The following is a 19,470-nucleotide window of genomic DNA, read 5'->3' on the forward strand; positions in this document are numbered from 1 at the left end:
CTCCCTCTCCCTCTCCCTCTCCCTCTCCCTCTCCCTCCCCCCCTTGCTCTGGTTTGCTTAGCCAGAACCCACAGAGGCAGCATAGATTTAGAATCTCCATTAACTATTTTTCCAAGTGAGTGGCCACTGTAGTTAAATTTCACTGCCACTGGCTCAATTTCCTGCTTAAGATAAGGCCAGAAAAGTTCCTTTAGAATTTCCCGTTTCTTGAAAATGTTGCAAGTCACCAGTTTTGACACTGTCCATTTTAAGTTTTTAAGGAGTCACCTTTATCGCTCCTGTCCACTTCTGGCATTCAGCCCTTTCCTGTCCCCTGATATTTTTCTTTTCTTGCTCTCTTTTTTACATGTTGTACTGTGCTCACGTGTGTATTTGATTTCATGCTAGTTGTTCTTTCTAGTTCTGAATCTCCTTTGGATTTTTCACTTTGGGTGTTGGTTAAATGCTAAAAATACATTCGATGTCTGTCTCAGTGAGGGCTTTACTGCTGTAAACAGACCTCATGACCAAGGCAACTCCAACAAAAACAGTGTTTAGTTGGAGCTGGCTCACAGGTTCAGAGGTTCTGTCCAGTATCATCAAGATGGGAGCACGGCAGCATCCAGGCATGCATGGTGCATGAGGAACTGAGAGTTCTATATCTTCATCTGAAGACTGCCAGGAGAAGACTGGTTTCCAGGCTGCTAGGACAAAGGTCTTAAAGCCCACACCCACAGGGACCCACCTATTCCAACAAGGTCACACCTCCAAATAGTGCCCTTCCTGGGCCAAGCATATTCAAACCACCACAATAGTGTAAGTGTAACATCCAGTGTGACACTTCGTGGGTCAGAATGGCTATTCTAAATGTGTAGACATTTATCACAGAGCATAGGTTTCAGGTCTGGTTATTTCTTTTCTTTTTTTTTTTCCTACTTTCAAATTTTTATAATAAAGTACATAATATTAATTGTTAAAATTTTCAATAAAAAGCTGAAAGAATAACGTTTGGGGGGACTGCAGTTGTAGCTCAATTGGTAGCAAGCTTTCCTAGCCCACAGGAGCCCCTGAGTTTGATCCCCTGCACTGCATAAGCATGGTCTGTACTTGTGTGGTACATGTGTATAATCCCAGCACCTGGCAGGAACAGGCAGAAATATGAAAGATCCAAAGTTACTTTCAGATACATAGTGAGTTCAAGGCTAGCCTGGTTCTCATGAAACCCTGTCTCAAATAGAAAAGGAGGAGGAATTGTTTGACTAGGTAATCTGTGGCCCTTTCACGCTGCGAGTGTGGGTCATCAAATAGAAGGGAAGGGTGAATGGAGAGAACCAGGGCACAGAGACGGAATAACCCAGGAATCGGAGGGCAAACTTCTGTTCCCCTCATCAAAACCTCTGCACCAACCACAGAAGCAGCAGAAATTTATCCTCTGTAAAATTAGTAACTTCAGAAGCCCACAGATAAGCTTTCCTGAGGAGTTTGCTCACAGCTCACCCTAGCTCTGACTCACCTCCTAAATCTGACCTACCCTGGTGGCCTGCAAGGTTCCGTGGTAGCACGGTCAGCAGAGAAGTAGCAAGCTGACGCTGGGCTCTAGACACAAGCGCAAGTATGAACCCAGCTTTGCCAGTCAAGTAGATGTTTCCCATCAAGACCCATAAGCATCCCATTTCTCACTGCTCAGATGTTCAGAGCACCCTGGAGGCGACTGGGATGGCCATGAGCGACAGCAGGGTGGACGGGTGATGTCACTGAGATTGTTCTGGGTTCCGGATGCTGAGTCCTGGATAGGTATTTGTCATGTTACTGTCAGCACTAGGTTGAGTTATCAGGGAGTGCACTCTGAGAACCAAACTGATTTAAGGAATTCTGATTTCAAACAAACCTTGCTCACATTAATACAAGTGTGATATAACTCTTAAATTCCCCACCGTCTTCAAGGAAAAATAATTAGTTCCGGTGATAAATCATAGCGGTAAAGAGCTTGGGTGTTCCCAGCATGGACTTACAGCCCCAGTGGTAAATGCTGGAGAAGGGTAACGTGCCTCCTGTTCTACCTCACGCTTGCATGCAGATGGCAGCTGATCTGTGATGGCGATAGGAACAGGTGAGGAAGGGGACACCCCCTGCAGTGTTAGCTGGGTGCCCCAGAAGCATGACCATCTCTCCTCTCTCCCACTGCTGGCCAACCCCAGGCCCTCCTCCTTGACCATCTCCTCTCCCCCATTGCTGGCCAACTCCAGGCCCTCCTCCTTTTCATCTCCCACAACCCAGTGCTGCTGTGGGAGGCAGAACGGTGGTCGTTTTCTAGGATAGCCGCATTCCCATCCCTGAAGCCTGCGAACATCCCCTCCCTTGGCAAAGGAGATTTGCCAACGTGGTTCAGTTAAGCTACAGGAGACAGGAAGCCCGTCCTGGATTATTTGGGTGAGCCTGTGTGATCACAAGATCCTAGTTGGAGGGGGACAGGAGGGTCAAAGTGAGAAACGGAACTGTGAGAACAAGGTAGGAGGGAGGCTGGACCAGGGAGCCCCCGGTTCTTTTTCTGGAAGTAGGGGAGAAAGTGACTTCCTCCTCAAGCCCCCAGAAGCAGGCTGCTCTGGGAGTATCAAGAACTGCCAGATAAACCAGCTGTATTATTTCAAGCCCCTCCACTCGTTCAGCGTTGTTATAATGGCAATAGAAAACATATTCCCCAGGACAAGTGGACCTGCATCTTCTGCAAAGCCCTTCCAATTTGTCACTCTCTAGTGCAAAAGGAGAAAACTTTTAAGTCTTGGAAATTTCCAGGTTTAGCTTGGGGCATGAGGAGGGAGCAATGTGAGAAGAGAACGAGGAGGGGACCCACGTGGAGTAGGCAGGGCTACTCTTTGGGCTAAACTTCCTAAACTAAGGCCGAGAGAGAGATTGTGCCTGCCTGACTCCGGTTTGTTTTGGCATGGAGGGTAAGCATTGACCTGGGTTTGACCTTGGGAACCTTTCATCATCTGTTGCCTCAGTTTTCTTCTCTGTAAAGTGAAACTTCGTGTCTACTGTAAGTTCTCTGTGTCAACTGGGATCCTGTGCTCAGAACAGGACTCGGCACTCCGCCAGCTTTACATAAACACCACGGAATAAGAGCAGACGTTATTTTAAGAGCAGGGCAGGGCTTATAGAGTCCTGATTGTTTGGACCACGTTCAGATAGATCAGGTTGAGCAGGTTTCTTCCTGCGGGAGGAAGAGTCTGTGTGGTAGCTTTCCCTTTCTGCATACAGCCTGGAGCTGAAAGCCACTGACTGAGTCTCTCAGACTTACTTTACCATAGAATCCTTTAAGATCCAGAACAGTCTCGGGACATCAGATGTAATGTGTCAGTGTGGCAGTACTGCCATGTGACAGTGCACCAAGAAGCCTATTACCTCACCCTACTGTGTGTTCATGCCCCATTCACCACTGATTTACACCCTGGGAACACGTGTGCTACCCGTGCAAGGAGGCGCCTGGCCTAGTTTCTAGACCTAAAAACCCAAGGCCATTTCCCACCTTTGCTTTGCTGTCCTGGCCTGTGGGTTGTCATCTAAGCCAAGCGGCTCCTTGGAGCTGGAATGGGAGCCTGGAGTTGTTGCTGAGTTATGACATTTACCTTGCAACCCAGCAACCTAACAATAACTTCATATAGTTCCCAATGTGGGGCAGGAGCAGTGGGTTCCTCTTCACTCTAATGCCATCAGTTTGTGAGCAAATAACTGAGGGTTTATGTATCAAGATTATTATTGTATTTTTCATAGTAATTGTCATGAAAAAGAAAACATGTATTTTTCAGTGAAGGGACAGCCGAGCTCAGTTGCATTCATTCTGAGGCCCCCAAGAAACAAAGCCAGCACCATGATGTTCTTACTTCACATAGGAAAGCCTGTGTGAAATCTAATTTCTGCAGAATTGCATTCCAAGAACTTAAACCTTACTCACATAAAGATACCTTTCAAAACTTAAATACAGCACATTCAGTTACGCCCTGGTATTTTAGTTTGTTTTGGTTTTGAAAGCTATAAAGAAATAAACTAGAGCCCTGTTTATTTTTAGCAGACACCTCTAGAAAACCCTGAAAAAATATTCTATTTATGAAACAGAAAAACCATTTTCATGCCAACTGGCTTAGAAATCAGAATGAATAGGCCTGAGTATCAGAAAAAGGAAACGTTTGTGTTTGTAAGATTGCTTCAATCCATCAGCAGTTCTAAAACACCTCGAAGCATTGGCCTGGTTTTGCTTTTGGCTAATGAAAGGCTACCCAGAAATTGATACGTTGTGCTTAATTTTCTGAGTAGATTGAAACTAAATGAGCAGCACAGTGGGATTTAAAAAAAAAAGGGTGAAATTTGAAATGAGAGTTACTTTCATGAGTTATGCTTCAGAGTGAAAAGATAGTGAATTTAAATAATTTTTCTGGTTAAATTATTTCACGATGACATTATATAGAACATTTATAATTTCATCATCCTTTAAGGCATTAAAAATGAAAATGAAACCTTGGTTGAGTAAATTCAATGGCTATAAAATACTCTAGAAGCTGAATGTAAGTGACTCTATGCCAGTCAAGGGCAGAGCAGGGGGCAGGCAGGCTGCACCCTGTCACTTAATCTTTCTGATCAGTGATGTGCCATGCTGTTTCTCTAAACACTGTAGTAACAGCAGTAACAACGAAACAGCTCTTACTGTGAGTCATTCTATTAAAAAACCTTCATGTGGCTTATTTGTTTTAATTTCCTCAGTAACATATCAAAGAGGTAGACACTGTGCCCATCTTGCAGATGGGGAAGCTGAGGTTTTGAAAGGCATAGCAAATTGTCAAAGCTCACACTTCTGGAAATATTGAAGGTGGTTCAGCTTCAGGTCCAGAGCTCCAGCCTAGAATTCCCTGGTTACTCCTGGAGCCAGCACTGCGGGAACAATGCAGAGGTCAGTGACAGAGGCTCAAGGAGACTGAAGTTTGTGACAGTCTGTTCTGATAGTAGCCCAAGAGAGTTTGGGAGTCTAAGGCAAACCTTCTATCCTCATCCTCAAAAGAATGGCTCTTTTTTATTTCTTCACATTATCTCCATCCATTGGTTAGCCCAGGAGAGCCTAGGTCTGGCCTCTCTCGGGTGTCTGTCATACCCCATAAGTGTTTCTGTTTTTACTCACAGCTGTCTGTTTTTCTGGATGGCTCCCCATTCTCTCTTCACCTCAAATTCAGATCTCTCTTAATACGGGGCCTGGGATGTGGCAGTCATTCGGGAGATGTATCAGAGGCCAGGGCCTGCATCCATGTAGGCTGTATGTAGATATGGGCACTCTGTTCAGTGTATGGAGGGCAGGTAGTTCAAGCCACATTTTGTCCTAAGAATGCTTGTGTTTGTTACCTCACTATAATTTATCTTTGTGTAGAACATCTTATTGCATATTTCAATAATGGTAATTTTCTTGACCATTTTTTAATGCAGTCTAAAGGATATAATTGCTTCCATTTATTTTGCTCTTATAAATAATATTTGTAGTGAACAGCTTTATGCACAGCATTTTTATTTGATCCTGGATTATTTCCTTAGCATATTATTTCTGATTAGAGATCACTGGGTCATAATATAAGCCATGTATAAAGCTTGTGGTGCACTGCCCAATCTGTTTGTTTTCCTTTTTCTATGATTTATTTTATTTTATTTTATTTTGAGACAGGGTTTCTCTTTATAGCCCTGGCTGTCCTGGAACTCACTCTGTAGACCAGGCTGGCCTAGAACTCAGAAATCCGCCTGCCTCTGCCTCCCGAGTGCTGGGATTAAAGGCGTGCGCCACCACGGCCCGGCTCTTATTTATTTTATTTTAATGTGTTGCGAGTGTGCTACATTATGTGGGTGCCTGTGGTAGCCAGAAGAGGGTCTTAGATCCCCTGAGTCTAGATTTACAGAAGAGCTGTTGTGAGCTTTGTGACGTGGGTGCTAGGAACCAACCTCAGGTCCCTCAGAGGAGCAGCAAGCCATCCAGCTCCCACCGTCCAATTTAAATAAAATGTGAACCACATACTGTGAAAGTATTTAAGGTGGTCATTTCAAAAAAGGAAAAAGAATAAAATTCATTTCAAAAGTTTCATCTAACCAATATTTAACCAATCCTGTTTCATGATTCAGGAATAGTTTCATTGTTATCCACAATATTATTTTTTTATATGTGTTTACTACAAAGGTTTTTAGAAAGAAAAAAATAAATTTCATTTTAATGTGTTTCGTTTAACCAAGTTTTCACGAATATTATTATTTTACATGTATTTACTACAAAGGTTTTTAGAAGTTTTTTTCTATGAAGTATCCAAAATGTGGTGCATGTTTCAAAGTTAGCATATCTTAGTTGAGACTAACCTCATGCCTGTGTGCTCAGTACTTAGTAGAGGCTGTCATATTAGGCAGCATTGGCCTATTAAAATATATATACATATATATGTGGGTTATACATGTGCATTATGTACATATATATATATATACTATAATATATTTTAAATGTATTTAGCTATAAATTTATTTAAATGTATCTATTTATACATTTATTATCTAGTCTTTTAAAAGAGCCTTTCAGTTTTAAACACCCAGCCTTCCTGCATCTTGCCCCATCCTGTCCTCCAATCAGAGTATTATCTGGATCACTCCCTTTAGGATTTATTCTAATTATCCTGGTAATTTTTTTTTCATTATTGGGAATATTTCCTTGATATCTGTTTCAAGTCACTCATTTTCCAAAATCTTAGGGTACACCAAGATGAATCAAAAAATGGCTTACAATCTTCCGGAGTAGAGATGCTTAACCAAACTTTGACTAAAATGCCTTTAAGAGTAAAGGCAAGCACACATACACATGTCAGAGAGAATGTAAAGTATGCTAAAGTTCATGTATGCACGAGGATTAGACAAAAGGCTGAGGGGATTAGAGAAAGCTTCTTGAGGAAAATATAATGATGACCGGAGCCTTGAGGGCGCAGTGAAAATTTAATGGGCAGAGAGAGGGGGTCTGTTTGGCCTGTAACTATCTTGTTATCCCAACCAGATGGCATGGTGGTGAAGGCTGGGATGGTGCCTCTCTTTGTGCTTAGCTCTCCCCAGAGCGCCTTGCCAGAGTTTCACAGTGGAAGATGCTTGTAATGTTTGTTGAGCCCAATTAATAATACATGGTTGGCTGGCATGGGGTGAGGGAGACACCCAGCCTGTGTGCCTGCCTGCCTTCACCTCTGAATTGAAGGGCCCGCGTAAGCTTTCCACTCATCCCTCGGACTGTGCGCAGTCGGGGCTTCGTCACTTCACTAAATCACTCTGCACTGAAACTAGTTTTTTAGAGCCAAAATGTTAGATAAACAGGGATCGGCGGCACTTTAACTTCCATCTGACCTATTTGTAACTTACTCCGATTCCTCTGAGCCTCGAAGCAGCAGAAATAGAGCTCAAGGACAAACGGCGACCTGGGAATGAGAAGGCACTTCGTCTTTTGTTTTATTTGCGACTTGCTTATACCAGCATTTGCTTGACAATCTGGCAAGTTTCACAGGAATGGTGACCCCTGTTTCATGATTCAGGAGAAAGTGAATTCCAGAGGGTACTTGCTCATGTGGCTTTGAAGAGTCAAAACTAGAAGTCTCATCTTCTAACACCCAAGCCTTTGTCTTTCTGTGTATTCTAAAGTTGGCCCGCCTGTGTTAAAGCCTGACTCCATTGCTTTGGGATGTGTCTGCTCAACCTTTCCCAAGCTTGAAGAGGACAGAAGAGATAAACTTCCTGGCGACATAAAGAATGTACAGTAGCAACCAAAGCTAAGGATGCAGCAACGCTAACAGTTAAATGATGCTAATGGCCATTATCGCAGGCACTAGCCTCTAGTTCTTAATTAGAGGGAAGATTGTTATAAGTGAGTTTCGAATAGAGTCATATTTAAACCTCACAACAGACCTGTGGGTTAGGTGTTAACATACCCATTTTACAGACTGAAAAACAGATCAGCTATGGGAATATACCCAGAGTCATTAGAAAGCAGTGCAATCACCCATTAAGCTCTCACCCTAAGACAGCTATTTGGCATGGTGGATTTAATTTTTTTACAAGATATTTTGAGTTTATACTGATATACTAAAAGACAACACTTTGGGTTTCCACTGACCATCAAGGAATATACATTTCTCTCATGAAGTCAGAAACTCCTCAGAAGACTCACTCTTCATTCAGGTGAATTGCTCTGGGCTAGGGGGCCGGGACTACAGTGGTGAGCCCACTGAACCTGCTAAGCTTCCGGTCTACCTCCTCAGCTTCAGGCTGCTCTGGGCTTTCACAACCACCTGTCAGTCATTCCTCTGGGGTTTCCTTTTCAGGTGATGGGCTCTCTACGAGTGAATCCCCCACCACACGCGCACACACACACACACACACACACACTGTATCCCCTTTGTGCCCCAGAACATTAAATAGTATGTTAAAGAAAGCATCGTTAGCAACATAAATGTGAGATACATACACACTCTGAACTAAACCAAGCACAGTAAAGTGGTATTCTGTCCTCTATTGTGCCATCCTTTACCATACCAGCCTCTACTGTGCCATCCTGTGTTCTCTACTGTACCAGCCCTACCTGTATAGTCCTCCATCACATTCTCTCTATGATGCCAGCCTCCACCTACTACATGCTATCACGCTATCCTGTATCATACAGCCCTCTATTGCGCCATCCTCTATTGCAGCATCCATTATACTCTCCTCTTTGGTACCACCCTCCCTCTACTAACCCTCATGGCACTATTCTCTATTGCTCTCTCCTCTACTGTACGATGAGCTCGTCTGTTTGGAGCAGAGACTTCATTGGTCTTCCTGTACTCACTACAATCGGTCTCTGAGGGTTTGCTCTGTAACAAGACAAAATCCAGCTGACCCTGAGCTCACCTCTCTCTCCCTCCTACTCTTTAAAACTTGAGTAAAGCAGGCTCTGCTTGCTTGGCTCTCAAATGTCTGCAGGTAAGCAGGGCGGGCGGGGGTGGCGGAGAGGGGGGAGCGCAGGTGTTCTCTGCCCTGTGCCCAAGTCCTTGGCAGTCTTCCCAATTCTTTTCTCTGTCCTGTTCATTCTGTTCCTTAGCACCAGGCAGACATGTAACTCACAGTGCCTCCTGGCTTGGTCTCTTCTGGGAGATGGCTTTGTGTTTCCTGATGCTACATCCACCTGCATGTTAGGAGTATTTGAAGGGAAAAGTGACCTCTCTGCAGTCCCACCAAACATTCCCTGGGTCACTTCTCATTTGGGAACCTATCCATTTTAGGAACTGCTAGCTTATTTTTTCGGGTCATTCCGAGTTTCCTGGAGGCTCTCTGAATTTAGATTGCCTAGAAAGGACAGCCAGAGTTCAGAGAATTCTTCCTACAGCACCTTTATATATGAAATAACTGGCTGTTGTTCTTCAGGAAAGCTGTTTTGAATTCCCTTTGTCTAGCACCTAGCTTGCTAGAACATGGCTCACAACAGGCATCCAAACCGAAAGGTACCCAGTGGATCAGTGGATGCCCTAGGGGCTCACCAAGCCATCTTCACTGGGTTTCCAAGCCACTAGGTGTGCACTACACAAAGAAAGTAACTGGAATTCACTTTCCAAGTCTCTGTGTGGCCAGGCTTAGTGCTGGGTATGCTCGGGGCAGTCTGAAATCTTAGGTAAACAATGACTACTGCATTCTGAAACAATGGGCTATCAGTCAGCCCCAAACAGAGTGTCTTTCTGACACCTGGTATGTTATAAAAACATTGCACTAAGAGAAATAAGCCAGACACAAATAGATAGTCATCTGTTTTCACTTATATGAGGTTTCCAGATCATGCCCAACCATGTAGACAAGAAGTGTAAGATGTTTACCAAGAGCTGGAGGAATGAGCTAATAGGAGCTGTCATTTGATGACCTGTACAGAGTTTGAGGGTGGATAGCAAAGACAGTCACATTGTGAATATACTTAATAGAAAGAACGCAACTATGCCCAACACAATTAAGGTCAACTTTTGTGTACTGGCTAGTTTTGTGTCAACTTGACACAGCTGGAATTATCACAGAGAAAGGAGTTTCAGTTGGGGAAATGCCTCCACGAGATCCAGTTGTAAGGCATTTTCTCAATTAGTGATCAAGAGTGGGAGGGCCCACTGTGGGTAGTGCCATTCCTGGGTTGGTAGTCCTGGGTTCTATAAGAAAGCAAGCTGAGCAAGCCAGGGGAGGCAAGCCAGTAAGAACATCCCTCTGTGGCTTCTGCATCAGCTCCTGCTTCCTGACCTGCTTGAGTTCCAGTCCTGACTTCCTTGGTGATGAACAGCAGTATGAAAGTGTAAGCTGAATAAACCCTTTCCTTCTCAACTTGCTTCTTGGTCATGATGTTTGTGCAGGAATAGAAACCCTGACTAAGACACTTTGTATTGTAATTACTTTATCATAATAAAATGTTGTCCATTTTCCTCCTTATAAGATAAAATGCGAGTTTTCTCTCATTCTTTCGACCAGTTAAGCCACCCTTTTTATTATGAGTGTGTGTTAGATGCTCTTGCTGCAGTGTCCTCCCTGCTTGAGGGGGTGGGGACGGAGGGTTTAATGGGGGAGGTGGTGTTGCAGTAAATGCAGTTCTCATCCTGGCTGCTCAGTGCGAGGCACCATTTGTGATAGTGACAGCCTGAACAGGGGACACCTCTCTTCTAGCTGAAGGTACCATTGATTTTCTTGGCTACAAAGTAACACTTCTATAAGCATCAGGTCATGTCCAACTCCTCTCCTGCCCACAAAACGTACTCTCTGTCTTGCTATGATCTATCCTGTGCCCCGCCGGGCTCTCATGGTATGATGGGGGACTTCATCTTCTCAGTCATATGGAGGGGGACAGAAAACATGACGAAACTAAAATGACTTTTCTCTGCTATGCTGGTGAGTGTGTGTGACTGTGTGTGTGTGTGTGTGTGTATGTGTGTATGTGTGTATGTGTGTATATGTGTGTGTGTGTGTGTGTGTGTGTGTGTGTGTGTGTGTGGACATGGGGGTAGGATCACGAGCCCCAGTGGTCTTCCTATCTCTACGCCCAGCCCACTCAGCTTTGTGGTTACAGGGACACACAACCGCACCTGGCTTTAATATGGGTGGTAGGGCACTGAACTCAGGTCCTCATGCAAAGCTTTTTTACCCGCTGAACCATCTCCCCAGTTTGTTTTTCTTGCTCAGAACTTTATAAGATTAAAGGCCAGGATGCTTGGGTGAGCTGTGCAGACGCTGTAACAGTATTTTTAATAATTCATAGGGAACCATGTTTGAAAACGGGTCATAATGTCTCGTTTCTAGATTCCTAAAGCAAACTCTGGGCACACTGCCTCCTTTCCAGTCGGGGAAGGCAATGGTAACAGAGGCTTGCATCTGATACTTGTTCCTAGTTAGTTACAAGACACGAGCAGTGTTGGAAAAGACCGCAGTGTCTGATCCTTTGGCTCAAGAAGCCCCACCTGTAGGTCATGGGGCTCAGGGGACTACCTGGTACCATTTCATCCTTTTGCATACACAGCACACAGACCACTTTAGTCACCCAGGACTGCCCTTTATCAAAACAGTATCTTTTCATCCCAAGCACCTTTGGACTAAAGACGATACTACAAAGCCCTAGTGAAGAGCTGGGACAAGACGGCTGTCGGAAGAAAAGCCTGCAGTGCCCTTTGGAGCAGCTGAGCCAGTGTCTGGTGAGGCAGGCTGTCCAAGCAGCTGCACAGGGTAGAGAGATAGAAGTTTTCCCTCTCTCTGCTAACAAGGGTGTGTGTGTGTGTGTGTGTGTGTGTGTGTGTGTGTGTGTGGTCTGATTCAAGTCAGTCTGTCGGCCAAAGCAAGACATCTTTTTTAATTTCACAGGAAAGTAACTTGCAGACTAGCCAATGGAAGAACTTATGTAGGAAACAGGTTTCTCAAAACTCAGAGCTTAGGAAAAGCAAGGCAGGGATGGAGAAAGCACAGGAGGAGGAGAAGGGGACAGCTTCTCATCTGGATATTTAGGACGACACATCTGGTGTCAGGGAAACTGCTCTTTCTAACTGACAGGGAAGCTTCGCAAGCAGGGGAAGGCTCAGCCATCAGGTGAGCTGGAGATCACGAATTACCATGACAGCTCTATGGCATGTGGAGTGTGGGGTGATTTTTCACCAGCCGTGCTTAAATTAGCTTCTCTTGGACCTAGGATGACGTGCAGTCGGAGAGGGAGTGCCAGGCTTGAGGAAGGAGGACTGTGATTCCGAAGGGCCACTGTCTAGGAAAGAAATGTGAAAACTGGCCCCTACTTTCTGAGTTTGGTCTAATGGAGGTGCCAGGCAGCACTGGTACCATTAATTAGCAGCTTGTCAGTTCCTCCAGTAAAACCTCTCTGAGTCCTCTATTATAAATATTCCAAGAACCCTGAATACCCCCAACTCTGAACTTCCTCAATTGAAGATCTTGCCAAACTCTAATCACCTGTGCCAGCCAGCTAAGCAGCCTTGACGAACCGTTTTGCCCTGTGCACTGTGGTTCAGGGACTTGTCTGAGCGAGAGTGCATGGATGTGTGAGCGAGCAAGTGTCTTCTGGAAAACCTTCCACTCCGACAACGTGAGCTGAGGAAGTGCCTGTTAATAAGTAATCAGCCGGAAGAGATCAGGCTGTCTGGCCATCTAGTAATGCTTGCTGGATCACTGGGGACCTTTAAAACATTCTGGATCAGGGCGCTCTATGATTTGTTGAGTACTTGGCTGGAAATTCTAGAAAGAAGAAAGAGCCTGAGCAAATTTTCTGTGAGTACACATATTTACACATGTAGATATTTATAGAAACAGATATACTGTTAATATATCATATATAAATAGAAACTACAAATTAGCACTATGTCCTGCCAAAGGTTTTACATACAGTTCTTTTATCGACATTGGAAGATAACTTTTTATTACAAAGATGAGGAATCTGAAAACTCACAGAAGACAAGGAAGTTGATTGGCAGTTGTGGGACTTGAACGTGGACCTGTTTGACTCCATAATCCACACTCTTAACCTCTGCCTCTCAAATAAGTATGGCTGGCTTTTATAGAGCCTGTGGGCTCTCACAACTGTAAGGAGGCCAGCCTGCCAGGTCCCACAGCTGGGTGTTACAGGATCCATTGACCTCTCAGGGCGGCTAAGGAAAAGAAAGAGAGACACACCCAGGGCTTCTAAGCCTTGCAGAAGTACTCCGCAGACCTGGACACCTAGGATCCCCAGTCTTTGTGGTATAGGCAGCCCAGTTCTTGGTCTGCGCATGGAGGGTGAACAGTGACCCAAACCAGGGCTGGGAACCAGAGCAGCTCACCTGACCTCCAGTTTCTGCTGTCTGTAAATCCTGCTTTGCCAGGACAGGCCCTGCCCACTCTGAAGTTTGCAGAGGGAGTAAACAGCCATTCTCTGTCCAGGCCTCCTAGGATTTATGGGTAGCAGCTCCATCTGCCTGCACTGATGCGCTGTGTACTGCAAACACAGATGACCTTTGCAGCAATTTCATCTCAGCCTGCTTCTGTCTAGAAGACCCGTTTTTTATTTTTTATTTTTTTCTCTTGACGTTGTTTCCAACTAGTTCTGCCTGTTAACTCTCCTGACTCCTGCTGCTCTTGGCCATCCAGCCACAGAGGCTGGTAATTCAAGAGCCCAAGGTCTGATTGGTGCCTTGAAAGCGTCCCCAGTTCCTGTCCATTTGAGTCTTAGGTCCAGTGGTTTCAGGCAGATGGAATTGCTGCCCTTCCTTCCAGACCTTTCTAATCCCTCCCCAGGAGGGGACGGGTTTCAGGCACAGATTGGCCTACTAGCATGAAGGTGCTTTGTCCTTTTCTTACAAGTTGGTTCCCATGTGGTATTTGTTAGTCACAGCTAATTATGAAGTCCTTGGCCCAGGCACTAGACATTGTTCCTTGGATTCCTCCCTCCTCTTTTCCCCTCTTGCCCCCTGTTGCTGCAGAACAAAACCTATTGTGGCTCTCTGGAGGTTGGCTATGCGCATATTTTCCAGTGAAACTCTGATGGGCTCACTGCTGGGGTCTCATGTTTCAAATTTAAACTGAACTGGATAGAGCGTTATTCACTGACATTGACAGAGCCCGCCCGCCTTTCGTCTGCGCAGACGTTTCTCCCACACTGCACTGGGTCCCTCACAGGAGATTTGGACAGTTCACTGAGAATAATTCACAACATTAGTCAGAACCTGGGTAATTGGTACAGAATAGTATAATGTTGTGAGCGTGAGATCATAGGAAGCTCAAGTGCCAGGTGTCACCAGCTGCCCTGGGTGGCAAGGTGGCAGTCTGAAGCCACCCTTGGGTCCGTCTTTCCTGTTTTCTGGGCAGACTGCCTCAGCGTTCACCTGCACTGTGTACTGGGCTTCTGCAGAAAACTTCCACATTCCAAAAAGCAAGTTTGAAATCCATAACTGAATTCCCTCATTTGTTCATTCCTTGGATGAAGAGACTGGCTGCTGAGGGTCCTTCCTTTACCCAAGGACCACATGAGCAAGTGAATTTGAGGACAGAATGAGATTTAGAACCCAGGTCTCCCAACATCCAGAGGCCCCACTTCTTTCCCTGTGCTGGGCTGGTTCTGGAAAACATTACCAGCCTGCTTTTCCCCCTGGCTTATTGCCACCACCGTATGTGAAGACCTTCCTTATGTGCAGGAGACAGGAACTTTAGATGAATGAAAAATAGCAACAACATCACACCATTTTTCCCTAAGCCACCTGGCAGTCCCATGCCACCTTCTGGAACCATCCAGCGTTCCGACTGAGAGGCTGATGCAGGTGCAGATGCCTTTAATTTTTCCATTATATTTGTGGGACTTCCACATTAAAATCACTTAAGGTGGTTTTTGTCACTATTGTTTAACAGAAGACCGTAGAGTGGAGTTGGCCCATTTGGGGTTACAGGGTAGCTACCAATACTAGCACTGGAGATGTTGATAAATTGCTATCACTAATAGTGTGCTTCTATCTAAATATAGACTGAGACTGCATGCTTAAGGAGTGCTGTGAGGAATTAAAGCCAATAATCTAGATAAAGGCTCTGTGTAAAATATATCAGGGCCTTGATAAATGTTCCTGTCATTGTAACGTAACCGCTCACTGTTATACACACAGGGGCTTGAGTTCAAATAAAAGCCAGACACATTAAAACTTTGTCCTTAACTTGGACCCTTCTGCATTCTGTCACAAGCTTAACATTAAGCAAACACAGTTTGGGTTATCTATAGACCGTGAGTTCAGCCTAGTCTTTCCCTGGAAGCTTATAAAACAGAGCACTTCCTGAGAAGAGGAGGGTAGGACTACGGGCTTGTAAGAGAAGAAGCTACAAGAGGAACATTGGAAAGACTGGAAAAATGAACTCCTGTTCCTTTGACTATGAAAGTCCCTAGGGTGTCCTGGGGCTCAAAACTGCCTGTCTCCAGCAAAATGAAGCCCCTTGCTGTCCCCACAACTTGGGTGTGCTTGAGACCCTTTCAAACTCGTCTTTATTTTCCATCCAAACAAGAACCAAAGGTCCAGAAGCTTGTTTTCAAAATTTAGGAAAGCAGATGTTTTTGCTTAATGTTTTTTCTTTAGTCTCTCTTCGGCCAAAATGCTGAGTTTTCGCTGGGTTCTGTAGTTGTTTTTCTGTTTTGTTTTGTTTTTCCTTTTAAGACAAATCTTGGACAAGGGTCACTGTAAAAGGAAGAAGGGTGGGCATTTCCAAGCCAGGGAGCTCTGCCTTTTAAGACCTGAATGAAAATATGCAAGAACCCGACGGTGAGCGTGCTAGAGGCCACAAGAGAACAAGACTGATGGGTTCCTTTCTAGAAGAGTCTCAGGCTTTCTTCCCAGACCTGATGCCTGGGGCTTCCTAGTTAATCAAGAATAGGACAGTGAACATTGCTTTCTCACAGAATTCTGATGGAGCACAGGCTGTATACCAAGTAAGGCCCAGAACTACTCACGGGCCCTATAGCACCCAGCCTGCTAAAACAAGGTAGATACCGATTCGTTTTATGGCTTTTTTAGCCAATCAACAGGAACACAAATGTGTCATATTTGCCAGTGTTAATCAAAGTCTGACTCTAGTCCTACTGAATTTTACAGGATCGCCCTGGCTATCCTGGAACTGGCTATATAGTTTAGACTGGACACTAACTCAGAGATCTGCCTGCCAAGTTCTGGGATTGCAGGCATATGCCACCATGTTCCATCAACGATTCACTTTTTAAGTTTCCATTATCTAACTTTTCAAGGCCACCGACATCCCTAGCCTCCTAGACTTCATCCTCCATCTTCAAAGGCAGCAATATCAGGTTGAGTTAGTTGTCTCTCATTGCTCCCCTCAGCTCACTCCTACTGCCCTTTAGAGGACCACTGTCAGAGGCCTTGGTTGGTCACACTGGACCCACATATATAATCCAGGATTATGTCCCTATTTTAAGATTAGCGACCTTTGCCACTGGAGGATATATTCACAGGTTCTAGGTAAGAAGATCATGGACCTTTTAGCAGGGAACTCTAATGCCCACGACAGATCACACAGCTCATTTTTTATACAAGTACAATCATTGTATTTAGTAGAGCTTTCAGTTATAAGAAGTGGAACTTCACAGAAGCTAATGAAAAGAAGGGACCTAACAAGGAGGAGTCCAGGTCAAGTGAGATACAGCTGAATCCATGTGTCTAAGGCCATCATTGAAGCCCTCTCTTTCCTATGTTGGGTTTCCTTGTCATTGATTCATACTCAAGTAGAGACTAAAGGATAGCTAAAGCATCTCCCAGCCAATGCTTGAGACTTGAGATTCCAGGAGTAACTTGACCTTCTCATTAGCAGGGCTAACTCCCAGGAATGACACCCAGCATGTACATTTGTAAATGAATTACAGGCAGATTATGTACAGACAAATGCAAGTTGCTTCATCCAAGATTCAGAAGGGAATCGACCTTACTGGAAACAGATTATGACAGGGAGAGAGCAACTTACCAATGAAAATATGTCATTGTCACCAGAGGAAGGAGAGAGCTGGGTGTGCCAAATCAGCAGGTGCCTGTCTACCCCATCATGTTACAGCTTGATTTTGGAACCATAAAATGGAGGTGGCAGCCGGGCGTGGTGGCGCACGCCTTTAATCCCAGCACTTGGGAGGCAGAGGCAGGCGGATTTCTGAGTTCGAGGCCAGCCTGGTCTACAAAGTGAGTTCNTGGTCTACAAAGTGAGTTCCAGGACAGCCAGGGATATACAGAGAAACCCTGTCTCAAAAACCAAAAAAAAAAAAAAAAAAAAAAAAAAAAAAAAATGGAGGTGGCATTTGTCTTCAAGTCACAGCCAAACTTGAAAGAGTCCAGAAGTGGTTTATCTAAGGCAAGTAAGTTATTCAGGTAGTGCACAGAAAGAGGCACTGGCATGATGGTTAAATCTGGTTGGAACCAGATTGCCTTATTTTATGTCCAAGTTACATTTACTTAGTTTCATCATTTGCAAAATGGATGGTAATGCTATCTATCCCAGGAGCACTGAACATTGTGAGGTTGAAGTATGCAATAAAATGCTTAGACTAGAACTTTGACAATGTAGACACCTAATGAACAACAGCTGTCTTCATGATTGTTACCATTTTATTATCAAGTTGTTGGGCACAGGCTCCAGGAAGATGATGAGGAGACTTGGAAAGAGGGTACCAAGTAAATTGGGTGCTTTTTTTAGGTTCCTCCACTTTCTAGCTGGATTCAGTCTCTTCTTTCTTGAACTTTCTATCTTCACCGTGGAGAAAAGGTGGCTACTGTCACCAGAAATGTAGGTTTTGAAATGGTTACAATAACCATCTTTCTACCCATGACATTGACTGTGCATGTCCACCACCAAATGAACGTTCTGTCAGTGTTTCTGAGTTTGAGTTCTTGAGGGAATCCTGTTAGTTTGCCCAGTAATTGTAAGAGTTTGCCAGTCTTCAAGTAAGAGTACACAGTCCAGGCCGGGCGTGGTGGCGCACGCCTTTAATCCCAGCAATTGGGAGGCAGAGGCAGGCGGATTTCTGAGTTCGAGGCCAGCCTGGTCTACAGAGTGAGTTCCAGGACAGCCAGGACTACACAGAGAATCCCTGTCTCGATAAAAAACAAACAAACAAACAAACAAAAAAAGAGTACACAGTCCATTTGATCAACTGAGACTGGCAGGTGGGGGCAGGTTAAGTGGAGAGGAAAGTGGGATGCTAGCAGGAAATTGTCCATCTTGTCTTTTGTAAGTGTTCGGTGCAAAGCACAATTTCCCTACGGAACAAAGCAGCCATTTTCAGAGAACTTGAATGTTTTGGATGAGGACAATTGGAAATGCCTTGTAGATGCAGCAGGATTTCCAAAGAAAAACCGTTCTCTCTCTCCCTAACAAACAGGACATTCGTAAATGAAGCACTGTCAGGGCCAGTTAGACAGACAGACAACCCCACTCCTTTCCTCACATAGTCTCCATTTCAGAAACTCACTCCTGAAGCAGAAGCAGCTCTGGGAAGATGCTCAAAGATGCTGTTGGAAGCAAATTCCAGAAAGATTGAGGTGTTCCCAGAATCCTCCGTTGGGTGACTTTTCAGAGCTTCCATCCAGGCTGCTCAGGACACTTCAGGGGACAGTGGAAAGCCAAGTGTCCTTTAGTCAGAGACTTTTTCAAGGACCTCTGCACCAAACCTGTACAGTGACAGGGGGAGGGTCAGAAGTGCTGCTGGTGTTTCTTATCTCTGCGGCACTAAGGGAGATTGGGAATACTTTGGATCGGGGCTGGATATCTTGGGAAGCACTGAGATTGAGGGGAAGACAAAGCTTTTGTCACAGTTTTGATAGAAGCCTGCTGGGAAAGGCTTCACTGTAGTGGCTCCCATGCCCCTTTCTAGTTGAACAATCCATAGGCCCCATGCCTGCTTTCAAATGGATTGGTTTTGAAGCAGTTAACAGAAAAGCAGCCCGCTGCCAGGGCCAACCATCAAAAGGGAGAAGAGAGCAGCGCAAACTGTGGGTGAATACTCGCGAGAAATGTGACAGTCCAGAGGCTCATTCTGCTGGCCTGACCCATGTGTGTTATCTTTCCAAAGGACCCCGTGGTTTAATGGATGGGGCTTTAACCTACCCAGAGGCCAGTCTCTGCTGGACAAATGGAACCTCATCCCTGAGGGCATCGACATACTCATGACACATGGACCTCCTCTAGGTAAGAAGCGGCAGAGGTAGGGCTTTTGTCATACAGAATGCTCCCCTCCCGCAGCCTAGCAAGCAATGCTTCGGGAATGTAATGATTTTCCTTCAGGAAAACAAACAAACAAACAAACAAACAAAAAAACCAGGAATACAAAAAAGAAAGTCAGTATCTTTAAAGAAACCCAAAGTATAGAAATTAAACTCAGCAGTTCTGCTAGCCTCACAGGTGTTCATGAAATTAAGTTTTTTTTTTTCATTTAGTCAAGTCGGGGGGGGGGGG

At 44.8% G+C, this 19,470-nt stretch overlaps 1 protein-coding gene across 3 annotated transcripts in view; it reads left to right on the forward strand.

The window, feature by feature from the left end:
* Positions 1 to 19,470, forward strand: part of Mpped2 (metallophosphoesterase domain containing 2) — a 174,235-nt gene that overhangs the window by 148,552 nt on the left and 6,213 nt on the right. For all 3 annotated transcript variants that reach the window (XM_029536897.1, XM_029536898.1, XM_029536899.1), the window contains one exon: positions 19,088 to 19,203. In XM_029536897.1, coding sequence (XP_029392757.1) covers positions 19,088 to 19,203 — 116 coding nt within the window. The remainder of the gene's footprint in view (positions 1 to 19,087; positions 19,204 to 19,470) is intronic.

Source organism: Mus pahari, chromosome 3 (assembly GCF_900095145.1).
Source record: "Mus pahari chromosome 3, PAHARI_EIJ_v1.1, whole genome shotgun sequence".
NCBI lineage: Eukaryota > Metazoa > Chordata > Mammalia > Rodentia > Muridae > Mus > Mus pahari.